At 36.5% G+C, this 18,842-nt stretch overlaps 3 protein-coding genes across 11 annotated transcripts in view; 1 reads left to right on the top strand and 2 right to left on the bottom strand.

Annotated features, from left to right (window-relative positions):
* The window catches only part of plce1 (phospholipase C, epsilon 1), an 83,048-nt gene extending 80,660 nt beyond the window's left edge, over positions 1 to 2,388 (top strand). For 4 of the 5 annotated variants that reach the window (XM_072667674.1, XM_072667675.1, XM_072667673.1 and 1 more), the window contains one exon: positions 569 to 2,388. In XM_072667674.1, the coding sequence (XP_072523775.1) occupies positions 569 to 708 (140 nt within the window). In that variant the 3' untranslated portion in view covers positions 709 to 2,388. The remainder of the gene's footprint in view (positions 1 to 568) is intronic. The other variant, XR_011978228.1, reaches the window with a different exon arrangement.
* noc3l (NOC3-like DNA replication regulator) lies at positions 444 to 13,802 on the bottom strand. 2 transcript variants are annotated; one of them, XM_072667677.1, is made up of 21 exons: positions 13,672 to 13,802; positions 12,823 to 13,033; positions 12,558 to 12,678; positions 12,140 to 12,297; positions 11,992 to 12,057; positions 11,318 to 11,451; positions 10,831 to 10,992; positions 8,289 to 8,382; positions 8,031 to 8,206; positions 7,688 to 7,816; positions 7,476 to 7,607; positions 7,094 to 7,174; positions 6,892 to 6,992; positions 6,716 to 6,788; positions 6,178 to 6,241; positions 6,027 to 6,098; positions 5,406 to 5,587; positions 4,100 to 4,228; positions 3,225 to 3,322; positions 2,750 to 2,834; positions 444 to 2,664 (listed from the first exon to the last, which is right to left on the bottom strand). In XM_072667677.1, the coding sequence occupies exons 1-21, from the start codon at positions 13,672 to 13,674 to the stop codon at positions 2,539 to 2,541; spliced, it is 2,397 nt and encodes a 798-aa protein (XP_072523778.1). In that variant the 5' UTR covers positions 13,675 to 13,802; the 3' UTR covers positions 444 to 2,538. The 2 variants fall into 2 exon arrangements, with proteins under 2 accessions (XP_072523778.1, XP_072523779.1); XM_072667678.1 differs by having other exon boundaries at positions 11,318 to 11,448.
* A 1,215-nt stretch (positions 13,803 to 15,017) lies between these two features.
* Positions 15,018 to 18,842, bottom strand: part of tbc1d12b (TBC1 domain family, member 12b) — a 31,775-nt gene continuing 27,950 nt past the window's right edge. For all 4 annotated transcript variants that reach the window (XM_072666953.1, XM_072666954.1, XM_072666955.1 and 1 more), the window contains one exon: positions 15,018 to 17,916. In XM_072666953.1, coding sequence (XP_072523054.1) covers positions 17,848 to 17,916 — 69 coding nt within the window. In that variant the 3' untranslated portion in view covers positions 15,018 to 17,847. The remainder of the gene's footprint in view (positions 17,917 to 18,842) is intronic.

The following is an 18,842-nucleotide window of genomic DNA, read 5'->3' as shown; positions in this document are numbered from 1 at the left end:
AGCTACTATTTTACAGTCATGACATAGCCAGGTTGGTTTCCTAAATAATTTTTAATGGATGTTTTTGAATGAGAGGTAACATTGTGATATTATGTGATATTTTTAAAGTTATGTCCCAGTTAAAGGTTTATTTATTTTAAAACATACTCATATGTTAGCAGTATCTTTTTGTTTGGTGTAAAGAAGCAGTGATCACTGGTCAGTGGGAAAAGAGGGTAGTGTGGCTAACCCTTATTAACCCTACTTAGCTGTGGACCCTTGAAATATTTTTTTTTTCCATTTCCCTTGTTGCATAATACTTAACTCAATATGAACGTAATGTAATAATGCATGAAGACTGGTGGTAACCTCCTTGGCTATTATTTACCCTTTGAGCTCAAGAAGTTGACTGGCTTATGTTAGCAGTATAATTTTTTAGAGGCAGTGATCAGAAGTAAACAGGGTAGTGTGGGGTTTCCCCCAAAACAGTATATTTAATGAAATTACATATACAGTTTTACTACAGCTGAGCACTTACACATTGGTTTATTTTTCTACTTAAATGTACTTCTTTGCTTTTTGTCTTTAGGAACTCAGTTGGACTCAAAGCCTGAGTGGCCGAGGGCTGTCTGTGCTTTGAGGTGGTTAGAAATAGGACGTCCTGAAGATGGTAGCACTCCCTCAACCTGGACCTTCCCACTGCTGTGGAACTGGAAACTCCACAAATGAGTCTACAGAAATGCCAACATAGCTCACAGGAGCGTCACACAGGCTTTACTAACTAAAGAAATACTCATGACCACACACTGGCTATAGCCTAGCATGGTAGCTCAGCAGTAAACCTTTTGGCGCTTAGCGTTAACCTGTTGAGTCAAAGCAGGTTGGTTTTACTGTTCTTCATCTCTATCTCTATTTCCCCTCTGTTTTGGCTGCGGTGGGGGTGGTGGGTTGACCCACCAATTATTTCCTTTTTCTTTAGTTCTTAACGTTTACAGTACTGTAAGTGAGAAACACAAATCTAACACACCATTTGTGGTTTTGCACATTGCTGTTGCTTTGTTGTTAAATTTTGGTTACTCAATATACCAGTTTGGTACCAGTGTATTTAATCTATTTTGGTAATATCTTGGTCATTAATATATTTTCCCTTAAAAAGTAGCAGTAGCATAAAAACCTCATAGAAAAGCCATCCTTCTCAAGATTGCTGTAAAAATGTGCAATGTGACAATTTAATTTATTGTTTAAGTAGTTGCTCCAGAATTTTAAGAAGACATAAATAAGCCCTGAATTGTACAGTTTACTACATTTCCCATAAGACTTAGTTTGTGCATTTTTTTAAAATGTAAAAACAGTATCCGGTTGTTTATATATATACACACACACACACGCATCTCTTTATTCTACATCTCTATATTTATCTCTAAGTTTTACTGCACACTAGTGTTTTCTTGTGGGATGATTTGGGAATTTCTTTTACATCACAATTTTAATATTTCTAGTTAATAACTGTATTATGTATATTAAATATTTTGCATGTTGCACAAAAACAAGCACTCGCACTTACATAATTAAACATTGGGTCCCAATCTAGGTGTGCATATTGACTTTTAGTTAGATTTATGCTTTTGGTATTAAATTTCCCTTACTACCTCTACGTACCTGTGGACCCTTGAAGTAAATTGTATTTTTATTTTCCTTACTGTTTAATTTTACTGTAGTTAACATTTTCTTCAGTTTCTTTCTTTAATAGTTTTACTTGGTAGTAATTAGTAGTAGTTTTCTTTAGCTTGTAACTGTCATTTATTTAATGGTGTAGCCCAGGTTGGCAACATGTCTTTCATTCTTGTACAAATAAATGAGACTTGTACATTATAACTAAAATCATCATGTCTGATTTACATTAGACGATGTAAATATTACCCCAGCGAGTTCCTGTGTCCATACATATATATTGTTTGTACTTTTATATAAAAAAATTCTCAAATTTTACACTGGCATTTTAAATGATCTATTAAGTGGAATCTAATATTTACAGACCGTACAGTAACGCGGAAAACACTAATCAGGTAGCTTACTGGACTACTGTGGTATAGTAAAAATTACTGCAATAGTTTTCCAGAATATTTCTATCAGTATAAAGTTGTGTAAGTCTAGCAAATCGGTAGTTTACATGCCTGTGTTGGTTCGAATTGTGATGTGTTTAGAACAGGGAAAGAGCTATATTTGTAACAAAATATCAATTTAAAAATAACTGAAAAGTTAACATCTTTAGGACCATAAAGTTAATTAAGTCACCTTAGAAAAAAGTTCATTAGATTTGTTATAACTATAAATACGAAATCCTATTCAAGAAAATTCTTGTCTAATTTGAACTGAAATAAAAAAGTATTCTAATCTGCCCACACAACTATTCGTCAAAGAGTTTTTTTTTAATAGGCCCAGTAGCAAACACTGGCATATAGATTTCTTCAGTTTTCAAAGAACAAAGCATAGGAAACCCACTTAATTACACTTTAAACACATGGATATAAAACAACATTCTCCAGCCACTCAAGGTCGTCACTTGTGTGCAAAATGTGCAAAAAAGTCAAGTGATTCTTGGTGGTCTTCCATACAAAGAGCTGCATCAATCCGTCCTTTCAAAGTTGAATCCAAAAAAACAAAGTCACAGATTGGGAAATGTTCCTGTAATACAGACAGAAACAGTCAAGATATTGCTATATAATGATTGCAAAAAAAAAAAAAAAAAAGGCTTTCGTTGTAAGCTTACCTTCTTTTTTGATGGTCGTCCCATTACTGGTGGGTTAAATGTCATATCCTTCACACTGTAATCTTCAAACAGCTGACCAGGTGCTCTGAGCAAATATTGAATGATGTGAAATTCTAGTTCAAGATTTGCACGTTCTTTTACATTTAATGTAGGGAGTTCAAATGCAGAGTTTAAATCCCTATAAATGAATTTGGCACTTTGTATAGCATTTTAGCTATACACAGTACCAGAATCCACATCTACTAAGGATTTCTGCTGGTGGTTTGAATAGTTGACTACATTAGCTTTTGTAGCCCCAGCAAAAAAAAAAAAAAAAAAAAGAAAACTACAAAACACACATCTTGGCTAAGTGACTAAATTGGGTTAAGAGATACATTTACATATAAAATAAATTTAATTTTTAAACAAAATCTTAAAAAAAAAACCAAACAAATACCCTATTACAAAACCAGGCAACAGCAATTATTTGATTTACCTTCTACTCAGTTCTATGCTGAGGGCTCCTGAGCCCTCGCTGGGTGCTCCAGCTAACAGATGAGTAGCATATCTCCTAACCATGGGGTGGTAGTGTCTCTGCAAAACACACAACTTTGTCAAAATACAGAACACCTGTAGCTGTAGTTTTAAGCTCCTCTTGCTACTCTGGTAACTAAAGTAACTAACTTGACCATAATGTCACTGGCTGACAAGCAGTGGGGTTTTTGGTCCAAAGCTCAAACAGGTGATGACCCATCCACCAGATGCTGAACTAGCCCCAAAATTTTATTTAATTTGCAAAAAGGTTGGTTTATCCAATTCCAGAAGGCAAAAAGTTAAACAAACCCTATCAGATAAACTCCTGTCCAGAATTTATATATATATATATATATATATATATATATATATATATATATATATATATATATACATATATACACACACACACACACACACACACACGTGTGTGTATGCACAGCGGCATGCACATGAAAACAGGTGGTGTTGAATACTGACTTGATAAATAGTTAGTTCAAATTGTATTTATTAAAAAACATTTTGTTCTAGTTATGCCCAAAATGAGTGGCTCAAATGCCTTCTTGGTCTGTAGATCTTTCTAATGTGGTTAATTTAATTCTGGGTAATATCATTGTAGAATAAATTTTGGTAATGTCTGATTATGTTTAAAGCTTATATTTTGATATATAGTTGTAGGCAATGGTTTAAATGTCATCAGGAAGAGCAGGCTATCAGTTATAAAGCTGGGCTGTCTGAACAATGTTTTCTAAGTGCAGCTGAGAAGTCCTTCTTACCCTACAAGACCCATTACCCAAACATGTAATTTTACTCCATCATTTAGTGTAGTAAAGCTACCTTGAGTGTGTGCAGCTCCCACAAGCAGGTGTTTTGAGGATTACAGTACTCCGGCTCATCCAGCTCAGGCAGATACACTCCACTGCCCTGCATGTCATTATCTAACAGGACGTCACACTTAGGGAAAGTCTGCACAAGACACATACAGTAAAAATGACATCAGCAATAAGTAAAGACAAATAACAGGTTTTCACTGAAGGATGGGCAAGTAATGTAGCACATTAAGCCGAAAAGGAACTATGCATTGTGATCGTTAGAAAAGAAATATAGATTAATCTAGAGGAACTACAGTGTTATAAATTATTGTGAAAGTGACTTATCAGTAAAATAAAAAAAACATTTAAACATAATAAACATAAAACAAAATAAACATTTATATTTTAGTTTAGATGTGAATTTCTCAGAGGTTTTAAGATAATTAATAATCTCAGACATGGTTGTACTTTGTAGTAAGTAGTTATGTGATCTCAAATACAGAAAATCCTCCTAAAACAGGTTGTTCAACATAATAGGCAAGTTATAGTGTATGTATTGGTCGAAAGTTCTTAAAATCAAAAAGCATAAAATCTTGACAGCATGAAAATTACACAAAATGTAAACACAACAGTGAAACGATTTGTTTGTGATTCACAGCACAGAAAGATTAGGTCTGATAAAGGTTGTTAAGGAAAGTTTGTCAATTTACAATTCTGACAATTTAATAAACTAAAAGAAGGAAGAAAAGGGGCTGAATGGCCAGCTTGTTCCCACAAGACTGTGGGGGAGGGGTTGTTAGTCCGTGCCACAATGACCTGAAAGATATACTGAATTCCTAACTGACCGTTCTCTGCTGTGCCATAAAAAGAAAAATTGTGCCTTCCAAAAAGAAATAATTTTAATTCATAAGCACCCCACTCAATACTGCAAAAAACATTCATTCAAAAATGATTGTGTGGCTATAATCATTGCCTGACCTCAATCCTATTAAAGAACCTTCAAAGCATTCTGAATAGAATGTATAACTCAAACAGCAGCTCTGGAAGGCAACTGTAATCCTCAAATGAACTACAGGCAGAAACTACACTGACATACAAATTCAATAGATGAGAGAGTTGTTAAGTAATTGTTGTTAAGTGATCTCAAAGAAGGGCTCATAATATGTAACTTGATCAGTACATATAATTTCATACTGAAAAACAAGAAAGGTGGTACGTACATAATATTTTGGAACATGGTGTATACATAAAGTTTTGATTTTTGATTGGTAGTGAACATTAAACTGAGGCAGAACAAATAATACGGTGTTTAAAACCCAAAAGGCTCTCACGTGTACTAGCGCCCTGTTCGCTGCCAGTATCCCAATGCAAGAGTCAGGCATCACATGGAGCGCAAGTGTACTTAGTCTCTTGACGAAGGCCAACGCCCTGTGCAGAGTGACCTGCTTCTTCCGCTTGGTCAGCATCACGTCCAAACACTGTAGAACAATGGTCATGTCCTCATTTGACAAACCTGCAGTCAGAAAACAAGCCACAACACATGTGTTATAAAGCAGTCTACTCATTTTCATCAAAGCACTTTTTTATTTCATGCATGCACGCAACTATCCAATGTCTACAGAGAAACATGATCAGTAAAACAAGAAGCACTAGAACAGCCATACATAAACCAGCCACATGTTCTCTAGAGTGATGGCGTTCCATTGAAAACCTTTGGAATGTGTTGGATTGCAGTTTAGGACCCAAATCTGATCACAACATGCTCTTGTGGCTGAAGTGAATCAAATCATATCAATTCTCTAACAATGGAAAGCCTTTCCAGATATGTACAAACTGTTACTGCAGTAAAAATGTCCTAAATCCATATGAATATCTTTTAATAAAAAAAAAAAAGAAATACTGAATAAGCAGGTGTCTAAATACTTCTGGACACAAAGTATGAAACCGCTCACCTGCATGCAGCATAAGTAGAGTTTTATACAAGTGGGTGTAGAATTTCAGAGGGTCGATGTTGAGGACATCCCCTGTTAAAAATAAGGACGTCAGAGAAGACGAAAACACTGACCCTGAATGACGAGAGAAAAACAGAAGTAGTGTACTGACCTTGACCTGAGAGAATGTGGAAGGCTGTGAGAATGCAATGAAGACTCTCCTTGTGAGAAAGATCCTACTCACACAGGAAAAAAAAAAGTCATCAACCATCTATTAAATGTAAATGTTTGAACCCACATACACACTTATTTATTTATTTAATATTAGGGCTAGGCAAAATGGTAAAAATACTATTTCATGACATTTAAAGACTTTTTTGCAATACACAATATTTATCACAATACATGCAATCACAGACTAAAAACATCAGTAACGACTCTTAGAAACTGCTAACCAGATTCTCTCCTGTACTGAATACAGTGATTTATACTCTTTATCTTTGTCTAAATAAACCAGTCTAATCACACTGTTAGTAATGAAACCTTTATTACGCACCAACAGTACCCTCAATGTGTATAAAAAAGCTTATTGTTATCACGATAACGGAACTTATCACAATGCAATAAAAATGGCATATTTTCACCAGCTCTATTTAATACCAACATCAAAGCAAATTGGAAAACTAGAGCCTGTGTGTGTAAATACTTACGCCAGACATAATTAGGCTATGGAGAACACTCAAAAGATCATCAAAGAATTCCAAATTTATCAGATGAGCAAACCTTAAAGGAAACAAATAATAATTTAAGACACTCTAAAGGCTTTCTTAAGGGGAAAAATCTTTTTTTAATTCACAAGGAGATATAAAGATCACCAGTCACTGACTTTGCAAGACCTTCTAAAACGGAGGGGAGTAAAACAGATCTCTGGGCTTTTTTTAATATCCTGAAGTAAATGAGGAACACTATGTTTAGTGTCTCTGTGTGCTAGAGAAAAGAAAAAAAAAAACAGGATAAATCTTAATTTTATAATGTCAGTCATAATACAAAGTAAACTTAATTCAAATTCAAAAGTATTAATTAATTACCAATTTGAGCTTTTTGTCCTTGCTCTCAGATGCCTCTGCCTCAAGCAGCTCTTTCTGCAGCTTCTCCTCAGCTTTCTTCCACTAGGGACAGAATAAACAAATCAATTGATCATCTTTCATAGCGAAACTGCAATTCAAAATGCTTTTAGTCAAGACAAGGGGCAAAAAAAAAGCTAAGAGAATACAGAGGACAAGAAACAAACACATACAATTGAAATGTGAGAATATGAGAACTACAGGTGATCACAAAATAATATTAAGAATAAAAAAAAACAAGTAGGAGAAAAGAGTAAGGTATGAATTAAAAGGCAGAGAACACCTCTGCAACAACCAGACAGCAACTTTAAGATTTCATGACAAATTACTAAAGCTACATGCTGACCTTCCGCTGCATCCTCGACAGATTTTGTTTCTTCTCTTTAAAGTTCATGAATTTCTGCTTGGGGGCCAAGTCTTCTGCATCTTTCTTCACCTCCACTTCTTTTATTCTCAGACAAAGCAAAGTTTTAAGTACCTGTCATACACAAAGGGAATTTAGTATAAAGTATACATTTCAAGAGATAAAGGCAATCAAAGCAGTACTAAGGGGTGTACCTCTGGTTTAATGTTGTAATTTCTGCTCTTGACTAGTCCAGAGACGACCCTTACTGTGGCTAACGAAGCCTGCCCTAATTTGTCCTGTTTCAGTAGTTTCCTGACCGCCTCACAGCACATCTCAGACACCTGCCAAAGCACAAATCATATGCTAACAATTTAATGTTAGTTATTTTACATATAATTTAATGTTAATAGTTCTTGTTTGATTTTGCTTCCCTGTGGGATAAATAAAGTGATCTATCTATCTATCTAATGCCACACAGTTTCTCCATTGGTGATGGCTGCGAGTTCTAGGGGTTGACAACAATATTCTCAAGAAACAGGAAATTCTGTGACTTGCCTTTCGAATAGGTTCATTCATGAAAGACACCACGACTACAACAATGTTGTTGTGGAAATTGAAGTGCGGCAGCGCCACCAAGAGCTCACACATACATCTAAGGGCCACCTCTGCCAGGCCCTTATAGCAGGTCAGAGAGACGGCCTGGCTGCCTTTATACTTCTTCTGCTTCCAGTCTGTAATGACAGAGTGACAGCTAACAAGAACGCTCTACGTAGTACACTTCATGTGTATGTGTATGTTGTGGGCTTACTTTACCTCTGATTGTTTGCTCCAAGTTCTCCAAGTAGAATTTATACTGACTTACTAGGCCCTCCTCAAACTCCCTTAGCTGCCTTGTTTCTTTTTTCACCTGAAAATAGATTAGAGAAAAGTATAGACAAAAATTAGGCTTCAAGATGGTTGATTCAACTGTTTTAGTTATTTAAAGTATTGTTACCCATTTTTATACAAAATATAGAATGTTAAACACACAAACAAGTCTACTTTAAATTTGTTTAAGGCATTAAAATGTTTAAGGCATGTGAGAACACACTATCACAATGTGGTTTACATAAAAAGAAAAGCCACCTTCTGGATGACTTTTCCAATGAATGCATTCATATGAATGCTACTTTACATGGCACTCATTGACAAGGCAAAAAAGGCTCGCACCATGGTAGTGATCATACTCGTACCTTAAAACAAACAGTGCGGAAACTAGAGCGTAAATGGCGGACAACCAAACTAGAGGTGTTCTACTCTGCGTGGAAGGACAGCTTTAGCCAATATAGAAAGGCACTCATTAAAGCTTGCTCAGCGTATTTGGCCTCGCTGATCGAGAAAAACAAAAACAAGTTGTTCTTTTTAGTGAGATCTCTAAACTTACTAAAAGCCAGGCAGATACTCAACCCCAGATTCAAACATCTTTAATCAGTCATGTTTTTATGAACTATTTTAATATTAAAACAGAAAATATTAGACAACAAATCCAACCCTGCTTATTAAATCAAACATGGCCGTCACCTGGTGTAGCTGTTTTAGAACATAACTTAGTTGTAGAACAAAGGCTGGAAGCTTTCACAGCACTAGAAAAAATTATTTCCTCAGCAAATTGTACAACCTGTCCACTCGACCCAATTGCCTCTAAACTGCTAAAAGAAATACTCCCAATTATAATCAGACCTCTTTTAACAATTGTAAATGTATCCCTTAGCCTTGGGCATGTACCCCAAACCCTTAAATTAGCAGTCATAAAATCTTTAATCAAGAAACCAAATCTTGATCCCAGTGTATTGTCTAGACCCATCTCCAACCCATCTCCAACTTAACATTCATATCTAAGATATTAGAAAAAGCTGTGGCCCAACAACTCTGCTTATACCGGAGTAAGAATGACATGTATGAGAAATTCCAATCTGGATTTAGACCCAATCACAGCACAGAGTCAGCCCTAGTGAAGATTACAAATGATCTCCTTCTTGCCTCTGATCAAAGCCATGTATCTTTATTAGCCCTACTAGGGAATTGTAGTACACTGAGATGCTGGAGCTGTCGTCTCGCTGCTTACACGTGATCACTCAGGTTTATTGACGGTGGAGCAGATAGATGCTGGCGTTTTTAGGGAGCTCCCATGTCTGTTACACCTTCTGGCTCTCTCCTTTTAATTAAGCTGTTAGTCAGACCTGCCGGAGTCGTTAGACACTCTAATACTGCTCAACGTTCTCTGCCCTCCATAAAATTCCTCTCAGAACTAACTCTCTCTTTTTACCTTTTCCGAGTAAATGGCCACCCAGCCCGACCTGCTGGAAGATTGCCCGCTGAGGTCCCCTCTACCTGCATCAAACCAGCTGCCACCTACCAGTCCAACCAGCAGGCCCCCTACCCACCACCACCCATAGCAGACCAGCGGCTCACCCGCCTACCATTGCTACCTGTTTAATGACCATGTTAAAACCTAAATGGACTCGGAACTATCTGCCACTATTAATATCACCACTATTAACTATCTGTTGTATCTGGTTTGGTCATTTTTATCATTAATGTTTAAATAGGAGGATGGGTCCCCCTTGTGAGTCTTTGTTCCTCCCAAGGTTTCTTCCTCCAGCTCTGAGGGAGTTTTTCCTTGCCACTGTCGCCGTTGGTTTGCTCACTGTGGGACTTTGATCCTTCATGTCTTCCGTTATTTCTTCTTTGCCTCTGTCTTTTATTAATTACTAATTATGTAAAGCTGCTTTGTGACGACAACAGTTGTAAAAAGCGCTATACAAATAAATCTGACTTGACTCATTTCTGATACAAATGTGCAAGTGCGGCTTGCCTAGTCCCTGTAGAGAAGTACTGCCAATAGAATAGGACTCTCTAGAGCAGACAAACATTAATCTATTGGCACCATGCCTAATGCCAAGCATGAGCTAGAGGGATATAAAGGACTCCTGCATTGAGCTGTGTGGAGCAGCGTTCTAGAGAACACTTGTCCCAAAATTCAACACATGTATCCGCTGGGTGGTCAATATCTAGCAGCCTAACCTAGCTACCACTTTTGTCGCTGAATGCAATAACATTTTTACAGCAAAATATAGTAGAAAGCCTTCCCCAGATATAGTAGAAAGCCTTCCCTCAGTTGATCCAACAAAAGCAGGATTCTAATGCCTTAATAGCCTTGATTTCAGAAGAAACTATAAATCAGCACATGCCCCAGTACTTTTGTCCATATTGTGTATGTGGTGAGATATACACATTTGAAAATATGTAATGTGCCCTCACTATTGCTTCTTCAGAAAAAGATTCAATGCTGCACAGTGGTGAACCAGACCAATACCTTAACGGCCTTTTCAGCTTCAGTCAGTGGTCGGATCCTGTAGGATGGCACTATGTCCTTGAATATCTCCATTAATGAGACCATGACAAGCTTCCTGACTGTGACTGCCACCCAAGAGTCTGTCTCCATCAGCATGGCCCGTAGCTCTTTCAGCTTCTTAATCTGATTGGCACAGTAACATTATTCAAGCAATAATAAACAGTAGTTTTACCCTAGAAGGTTAAGAAATGTTATCTGGAAGAGATTGCACAGGTCAAGGTAAACATGTACATGATAATGTGCAGTTTCATTCTCAAAAGACAGCTCTGACTGACATCATCAGCCTGAATGTAAGATTCAGCATTAAAATCATTAACATCGTACAGAGCCTGTTGTTAATTGCTTAAATCACAAAACCTCCCCACATAAAAGATGACAGAAGCCTTAGTTTCTGCTCCTAAAAATAAATAAATAAAGAGGACAAATGGCATTGGGCTGTGTGTCTTACGTTGGAATTTGGATCTGCCAGGATGGCTGAGCCCAAAGCAGCAATTCGCAGTTTTCTCTCCATTAACTTCTGTGAGCGAAGCTTAAGTTGTTCTTCAGGACTCAGCTTCAGGAAACTCTGTGATTGTTCCACTGCTTACATATTAAATAGGAGAAAGATAAAATTACAGCCCATAGTTCTGCATATAACTGTTGCATGTCACACTGTAAAAGATCATTTTGGCCACATTCTGTAGCAAACTGATCACACTGCTTGCCACATTATTTAATAAAAGCTTATAACATAAGAAAACATTCTGCATGGCTAATCCATCAGTGTCAACTGACTTTAATTGATCTGTGCTGTGACTTATTTCCAGGCCATTTTAAGATCAACAATTACTGACTACTACTACTCAAAACTACAGAGCATATACCTGTCCTTATTTAAGTATCTTTAGTATTATCATCATCATTATTATACACTCATATAGTACTCATTTTTTCGTATCTTTCGTATACCAGCTTGGAAAGTCACAGTGCAGAGCTATGGGGTCCCTGGAACAGAGAGGGTCTTGCTCGAGGGCCCAATAGTAGTAGGACCAAAACCACAGCACTGGTGAATAAATCACACTGCCAGCCTGATTGAATTAGAACATTACTGAAACATTACTTAATTCTAATTTGCATACCCACCTTGCTCTGACTCATCTTGATCCTTCGCTTCCTCATATTGACCCTCCTCATCCATTTTCTGTACCACTACAAACCAAAATAAAATCAAGGTTACACAAAAACACCATTTACCATCACAGACTAAGCCCAAATCCCCACACAGACACACCTGGCTTCTCCATGGTCTGAGGGATAAGGCCACTTTTGTCTTTGATCGGCAGTAAATGAATTAGCTCCTTCTCCTCTGTCTGCTGCATTTTTCTAGGCAACTTTTCATACTTTTCCAACGGCTGGTCTGACTTGCGTTTTTTGGAGTGAACAGGAGCACTGCGATATTAAACAAAAGGGGGAAAATAAATGAGCTGTTAAAAGCTAATTTGTTAAATTGTGCACAGAATTACGAGTGGGGGTCATTCAAATGTGCAGATAATCTAAACTCATCTCAGCATACTGTTGTTGTGCTTGTCTTTTTACTCTTGACTTTTTCCTATGATGTTTGAAATGGTAAAAATGCTTACAAATGAACAACCAAACGACTGTATAATAATATCAACATTAAAGTGCAATCCCACAACAGATTGAGCTACCTAGAAGAGAGATCTCTTGTGATGAAAGAAGCTTTCTGGGCCATTGCTCTGATCTGCTCCAGGTCATCCTCCTCCATCATATCAGTGGGCAGTGATTCCAGGAACTCCTCATCCTCCTCTTCTGCTCACCACAAGACCAACAACATACAACACAGACCATGAGAGACCTTTCTCTTATGTACATTACATCAAGTGCAATTATAAGAAGATACTGGGAGATACTGCAGAACTTTAGAAAGCTAAAAAAACGTTTTGAAGTACCCACCTGGTACTGTCTTATAGTGATCCAGAGGCTTTGGAGCCTGATGGGACACATCACTGATGGCCTGGCGGAGCTTTCTTTGTTCCTTGCGCTGCTTCTTTGCAGTGCTTTGCTGCTTGAACTGACGATTCTTCAGCTTGTTTTCCAGCTTCACATTGCTGGTTTTAAGCAGCTTGCGGAAGCTGGGCTTCTTCTTTTTGTGCTTTTTTAAAGCCTAGAACACATATTTAGATAAAGCAAATACAGAAAACATGTGGCAAGCATCTTTTTTTTCTGTAATCAAAATGAAACCAATGTCTCCCTAGCAAACACACAACATTGTCACTAGCTACGTTGTATATATCCCTTCAAAGTTGATACGTTGTCAAAAGGGTGCACTTCACGTTGCGCACAACATGAGCCCGGACGAATACTCGGACAAGATTACATTTGCATGGGGCCCTGGGGTAATCCTCTGTTTTACAGTCGAATGCTAAAAGAACGTTGTCTGAAATTTCTGAGAAATAAGCCTACAAGTCGACGTTGTGACAACGTAGAGAGCGCCAAACACGCTGTGGGAACCAAAACAATAGCTAGGTTGTAACAACATTATAATAAACGTAACCGTGTGATCTCACAGACGAAATAGGAAACATTCCAATTTGTGAGGTTTTATAGTCTGTAAAAATGAATTTAAACATTATAAAATACGCGTGCTCTATCTAGGACTTGAAAATGATCAAATTCTGACTCTTTTTGGTAAAAAACGAAAACGTGGGTGTAGTCCGTGCTTGTAAAGTAGCTAGCTAGCTAGCTAACAATCTAACACAACGCAAGACAAAAAGAAAGCTCCTGAAAAACGACATTACTTACCATTCTGCGTACTGATGGTTACTGATTGTCAAAAAATCTATATAATAGAATAACTACACAATTCTAGTCTTTAAAGCAATAATGAGAATGAGACATGTGTTTCTCCTCCACACACACGCACATGCACACGACAACGTACAGTCATAGTAATTCTATCTCGCCCTCTAGCGGTCTGGAGGAAACATACCGATGTATAGTACAGTACATACGATGCTGTACTTCATGAGACTCTATCCTTTAAGATAATCATCTAAGTAGAATCCCATATTGCAACTTCCATTAATGTTATTTATTCATTTACATCCTTTCTAATCTTGTTTTTCATTGGACCTGACTAAGCATTGCACTGCTAGTTAGTTTGACTGTGTGTACCACATACACTTCATTTTTATTAATTTGATTTGAACATACAAGTACCACCACTATGTACATTTTACCATATTACAGGGTTGTACCATGAAGCTGTTTAGTGCATTACATTATGAGATGCTACAGTTACTGGCAACTGAGACTATTTGCCAAATGTCTTTGTTTTAATTAAGAAGTGGTAAACACAGCCTCTAGCAAGTCATAATGCAGTTTTTTATAAAGGAAAATTTGGCAAGTGCACTTCATCATCAAGATATTTTTCACCTACTGGTGAGAATGTTATGTACAGTTCAAGAAAACATGAGTGTATAAACTTAAGCCTATAAAAGGTTATACCCTTAAATGTAAACCCATAAAACCTCCTGTATCAAGTAATTTCTTCCAAACGTTACTTGTTGGTGCAAATTAGAATCAACATTAATAAAGAGTTTGGACCATTCCTCAGCGCAAATGTATTTCAGTTCATGCTCAGCATCCTCTTTAGGTCATGCCATCTCAATGGGACAAAGGGCAGGACTCTAAATCCATTCTAAAACACAAATTCACCTTTTCAACTGTTGTTTAGTTGATTTACCTGTGTTCTATATATTCAAATTAAGGCCAATTTTAAATTCATTGCTCCCTTAATGAGAGCAGCAAATGAGGCAGCAAAGCAGCCCGAAACGATGATGCCCATTCCAGCATGCTTCACAATTGGGATGAAGTTTTGTGTTGGTGTGTAATAGGAGGTCTTAGACAAACTTTAAACGACTTTTTTGAACAACCGCAGACTTCTTTGTGGTGTCCTTCCTTTAACACCATTCTTGTTCCGTGTTTTTCTAATAGTGCACACATGAACAACAGACAAAGGTTCTTGTAGTATGCAGATTCTGTGTTTTGCTGTTACTGTTTCCTCTCTAAAACCCTATCATTTCTAAATGTGGAAAAAAACATGACAGAAATCAACCTTTTACTGAGGTAAAAACAAACACGAAAGGCACATTTCATAGATTTATTTACATATGTTCTACATTAGTGGTATTGTATCACATATTTACAATTTTGCTTACATTATTACAATTTTCTGCTTATCGGCCAGTATGAAAACTGTACAATAAAGGTAACTGAGTGAGTAAAAAATAAGCTTAGCCTGCATTTGTTTAAATTAGTTATCAAGGATGCAGTGCAGTAGACAGCCAATTACCCCCAGTCAATTCCCCCTGTCCCAGTTTTCAATGCCACAGAGTTAAATTCCACAATAACAGTATGTATTTGATCAAATGTTAAAAGCAAACATACAACCCATACAAATGACATACAAAACAATTCCAATGTAACACAGAATCATTTAATCACTTAAAACAAATTCAATTGTAGTAGTGTCTTGGTCCATTTTTGAAAAAATATATTTTAACCACCTGAAAAGTGTTATATTTCAATTTTACACAAAAAAAAGAAATGCACTTAATCATCACATAATGCAAATATTTTGTCTTTGGCATTAACTGCATTGATGTAAAGGGGTAACATGGGGGAAGAAGCTCCCCAGAAGATACACCTTCCCATTTAATTTATAATTTGATCAAATGATTGGGTCTAAAAATCTTGATAAATTTACTGCCTATTGTATATTTCTCAAATCCTGTGAATGTGAATTACAGCATTCCTAGGATGTCTCCCAACAATATTTGCAATCAGCTGATCTAATTTAGATTAGTCATTATATTATAGCTATATATGCATTTATATGTTGTCCATTAGTTGGAGGAAAGTTGGAGGTTTTATACAGAACATATTATATTTCTATTAATATGTGTCTTTTATTTGCTTTACAATTTAATTGAATTAATTAAGACATAACTTGACCACGGCCCTTAATGTTAATTTACCATATGATACCTGATTTTTTTTCATGCATTTTATTCAAGTAGATGGATACATTAAAATCCAGTAAATTCAATGCATTACTTTTTAGTGAAGTGCAATTTAAATACTATAAATTCTATTTCTATCAATTTTTCTGTGTATGATTAATTGTATGTGAGAATTAACTGTATGATAGAGATGTATTAAAACAGAGCTTTCATTGCTTCATTGCTACTTATTGCTTTAAGTAGCCATTGGAGTGGGATGAAAACATCTGCTTGCCAGTTATGCAATGAATAAAAACTCAGAATGGTATGTTTACTGCTATAAGCATGGTCTAAAAAGTTTAACATGGACTGTGTTTATCCTAAAAGCACATCATGGATTACTTGTTCCAAAAACAAGTCAGTTTAAACCTTTTTCCACTTGCATTTTTTCCGTTTACCTCATTTAGGGAATACCTATCCTTCATAAGCATCACAGCTACAAATACATTATTAGCCAAATGTATTACATATGTTAGAAGAAAAAAAGTAGCTGCACAGAAACTGCAATGCAGTACAATGCACCAATTACTGAAAGAGAAATTCATTCCTCAAACAGAAAAATTACTTGCTCATCGTGCATACAGTATGTTAGGATGCTGGTGAAATTATTTTTTCAGTTTTTTCTGTTGCACGTTTATACACCCTGTACAAGAAATGACCAAATACCAAGTAAAAGTATGTTTTTGCCAGATGGAATAGATACTGCAGTGTTTATCAATCTATGTATTGCATACAGTTAATTACAATGAACAGCAAAACAATTCAAAGCATTCTATTTAAAAAGAATGTGTTAAGTTTAAGAAAATGTGTCCATGTTAATCAAGTGTACAGTACACATGGCAGTGGCAGAGACTAGGTTGAAAAACACTGGAAAATTTGAACTCTAATCACCCTAATCACAAATTTCCTTTGACCTACATAATACTGGAAATTTTTCCAGCGTTTTACTGCTATCTTCAAAGCAGATGTCCATGGTCCATGGTACCTTTAAATGTTAGAATCTTAGGAATAAATACAACTACAAAAAAAAAGAAAATACAGTCACTGTGTATGACGCTGGAAATTCCATTGACCTCAATCAATTACATTTCCAGTTTAATAAGCAACTATAACTGTCATTCACCCCTAGGTCACCTTAACATTTTAAACAAAACTCAGCTACTGTTTTTCATGCTAAATAAAATCTCAGATTGGTAAGAGAAGTATGATTTAATAGAGTACTTACCTTCTTAGCAGTGATACTGTCAACATTTTTTAAATAAACATGGACAGTTAAACATTGATTGCAGAATAGAAGCAGCAGTATTTTAAGCTCAGAAGCAGTTGAGCACACAGTAGACATGTACACTGTGTCTTAAACATTGAACAATTTCTGACCAGCTTTTTAACACAGAAGGCAAAAATGCCAGAAATAGTCACTACATTGAATTTGTATCGGACAGTACTGGTACTGTGCAAAAAGCCAATTTAAATTTTGTTTTCTAGCAACACTGTCTCCTGCTGCCTTTTCTTTTTTCCGGTGTGAGAACAACATTTAGCAATCACCTATGTCACCATGTCATAATTTGTATAACATTTTGTAGTGAACCTGCTCTGTACATTGTAAATAATTCTGGATGAATAGAATAGATTTAGAAATGCTCTAAATTACTTGGAATGAACTCTTATTTTACATTAATATCTATTCAACAATGTTGCCTTCTGTAAATATTTTGGAGATGCATATTTTTCATTGAAAGTTGCCAAAACACAGACCTACAGGAGTACAATTAGAATTTAGCCAACCCACAAATTGTTCATACCCTGCCAGTCCTGGTGCTGCTACTGCTTAAAACTGTAGCTTTAACTTACTCTTCTGGTATTTTTAAAGACCTTTGAAGAAGGGGCAGTATAAAAGACGTTTAGAGTGAATGTGTCAAGAGCTTTTCAGGGAGGGGCTGCTACTTTTGTCCATTTCCTTGTCCTTGATTAGCGAACAAAATACCTAAAAAAAGAAGAGCGAGCTGCATTAATATACAACTTTAAAAGAGAAAATCAGTCTGTACACACACACACACACACACACACACACACACACACACTAATATTATTTATATATTTATATATATATATATATATATATATAACGTTGTTTTAAGTCTCTACGGGGAGCTACTTAAGATCTTCCAACTCCACTAAACCTTGGGCAGTGAGTGAAGTCAAGTCAAGTCAAGTCAAGCGGGTTTATTGTCATTTCAACTACATACAGAATACACAGTGAAACGAAACAACGTTCCTCCAGGACCATGGTGCAACATAGACAGTGCATACAAGACACAAGTGCAACACAAACAAACAAGTGCGGACAGACAACACAACACAGTACAGACAGAGAATAATAAATAATTGGCGGTAGTGTGAAGATCTAAGTTGTAAATTACGTACTGTGAATTGGACGCTGAAACATTTTAGAGACATGTAATTTTAGTCTGTCACTGGGCTGCTATACATGGAGGCATAATCTTCTTTAGCAGGTGTATTTGATAAGTGTTAGAGGTTAACATGCCATTTTGTGAGTGGCAGTAGAGCAATTAGGTTTGTGTGTGAGGGGCAATGTAAGGGAGAACGAGTGCAGGGTGCAAATATTGATAAACTACAGGTTCCACATTGCATTGTGGTAACTACACATAAGCCAGATATGAAGCTATTTTAGAGCTAACTGTTCCATTTGAAGGTGAAGCTGATGGAGCTCACTAAAGGAGAGTTGAGATATGCAACGAAAAAAAAATGCAGATCTGGTGGCTGAGGTGAGAGAGCAAGGGCGGCAGGCATACATTAGACCAATAGAGACAGCTGTTAGGAATTTTGTTGCGAATTCTGCTACATCTTTGCTGGTTGCTAAAAATCTAGTCAGTGATTGTAGAGGAGAAG

The sequence above is a fragment of the Salminus brasiliensis genome, chromosome 22 (genome assembly GCF_030463535.1).
Source record: "Salminus brasiliensis chromosome 22, fSalBra1.hap2, whole genome shotgun sequence".
Classification (NCBI taxonomy): Eukaryota; Metazoa; Chordata; class Actinopteri; order Characiformes; family Bryconidae; genus Salminus; species Salminus brasiliensis.
Note: the sequence above shows the minus strand (reverse complement) of the source record. Positions and strands in the feature narration are given on the sequence as shown.

Bases quoted from the DNA above. Each gene is read 5' to 3' on its own strand.
- noc3l (XM_072667677.1), bottom strand. The intron at 11,452-11,991 runs GTGGGTATGCAA...TTAATATGTAAG, and splicing joins TCAAGATGAGTCAGAGCAAG to CAGTGGAACAATCACAGAGT. The intron at 2,835-3,224 runs GTAAATCAAATA...ATATTTGCTCAG, and splicing joins AGCATAGAACTGAGTAGAAG to AGCACCTGGTCAGCTGTTTG.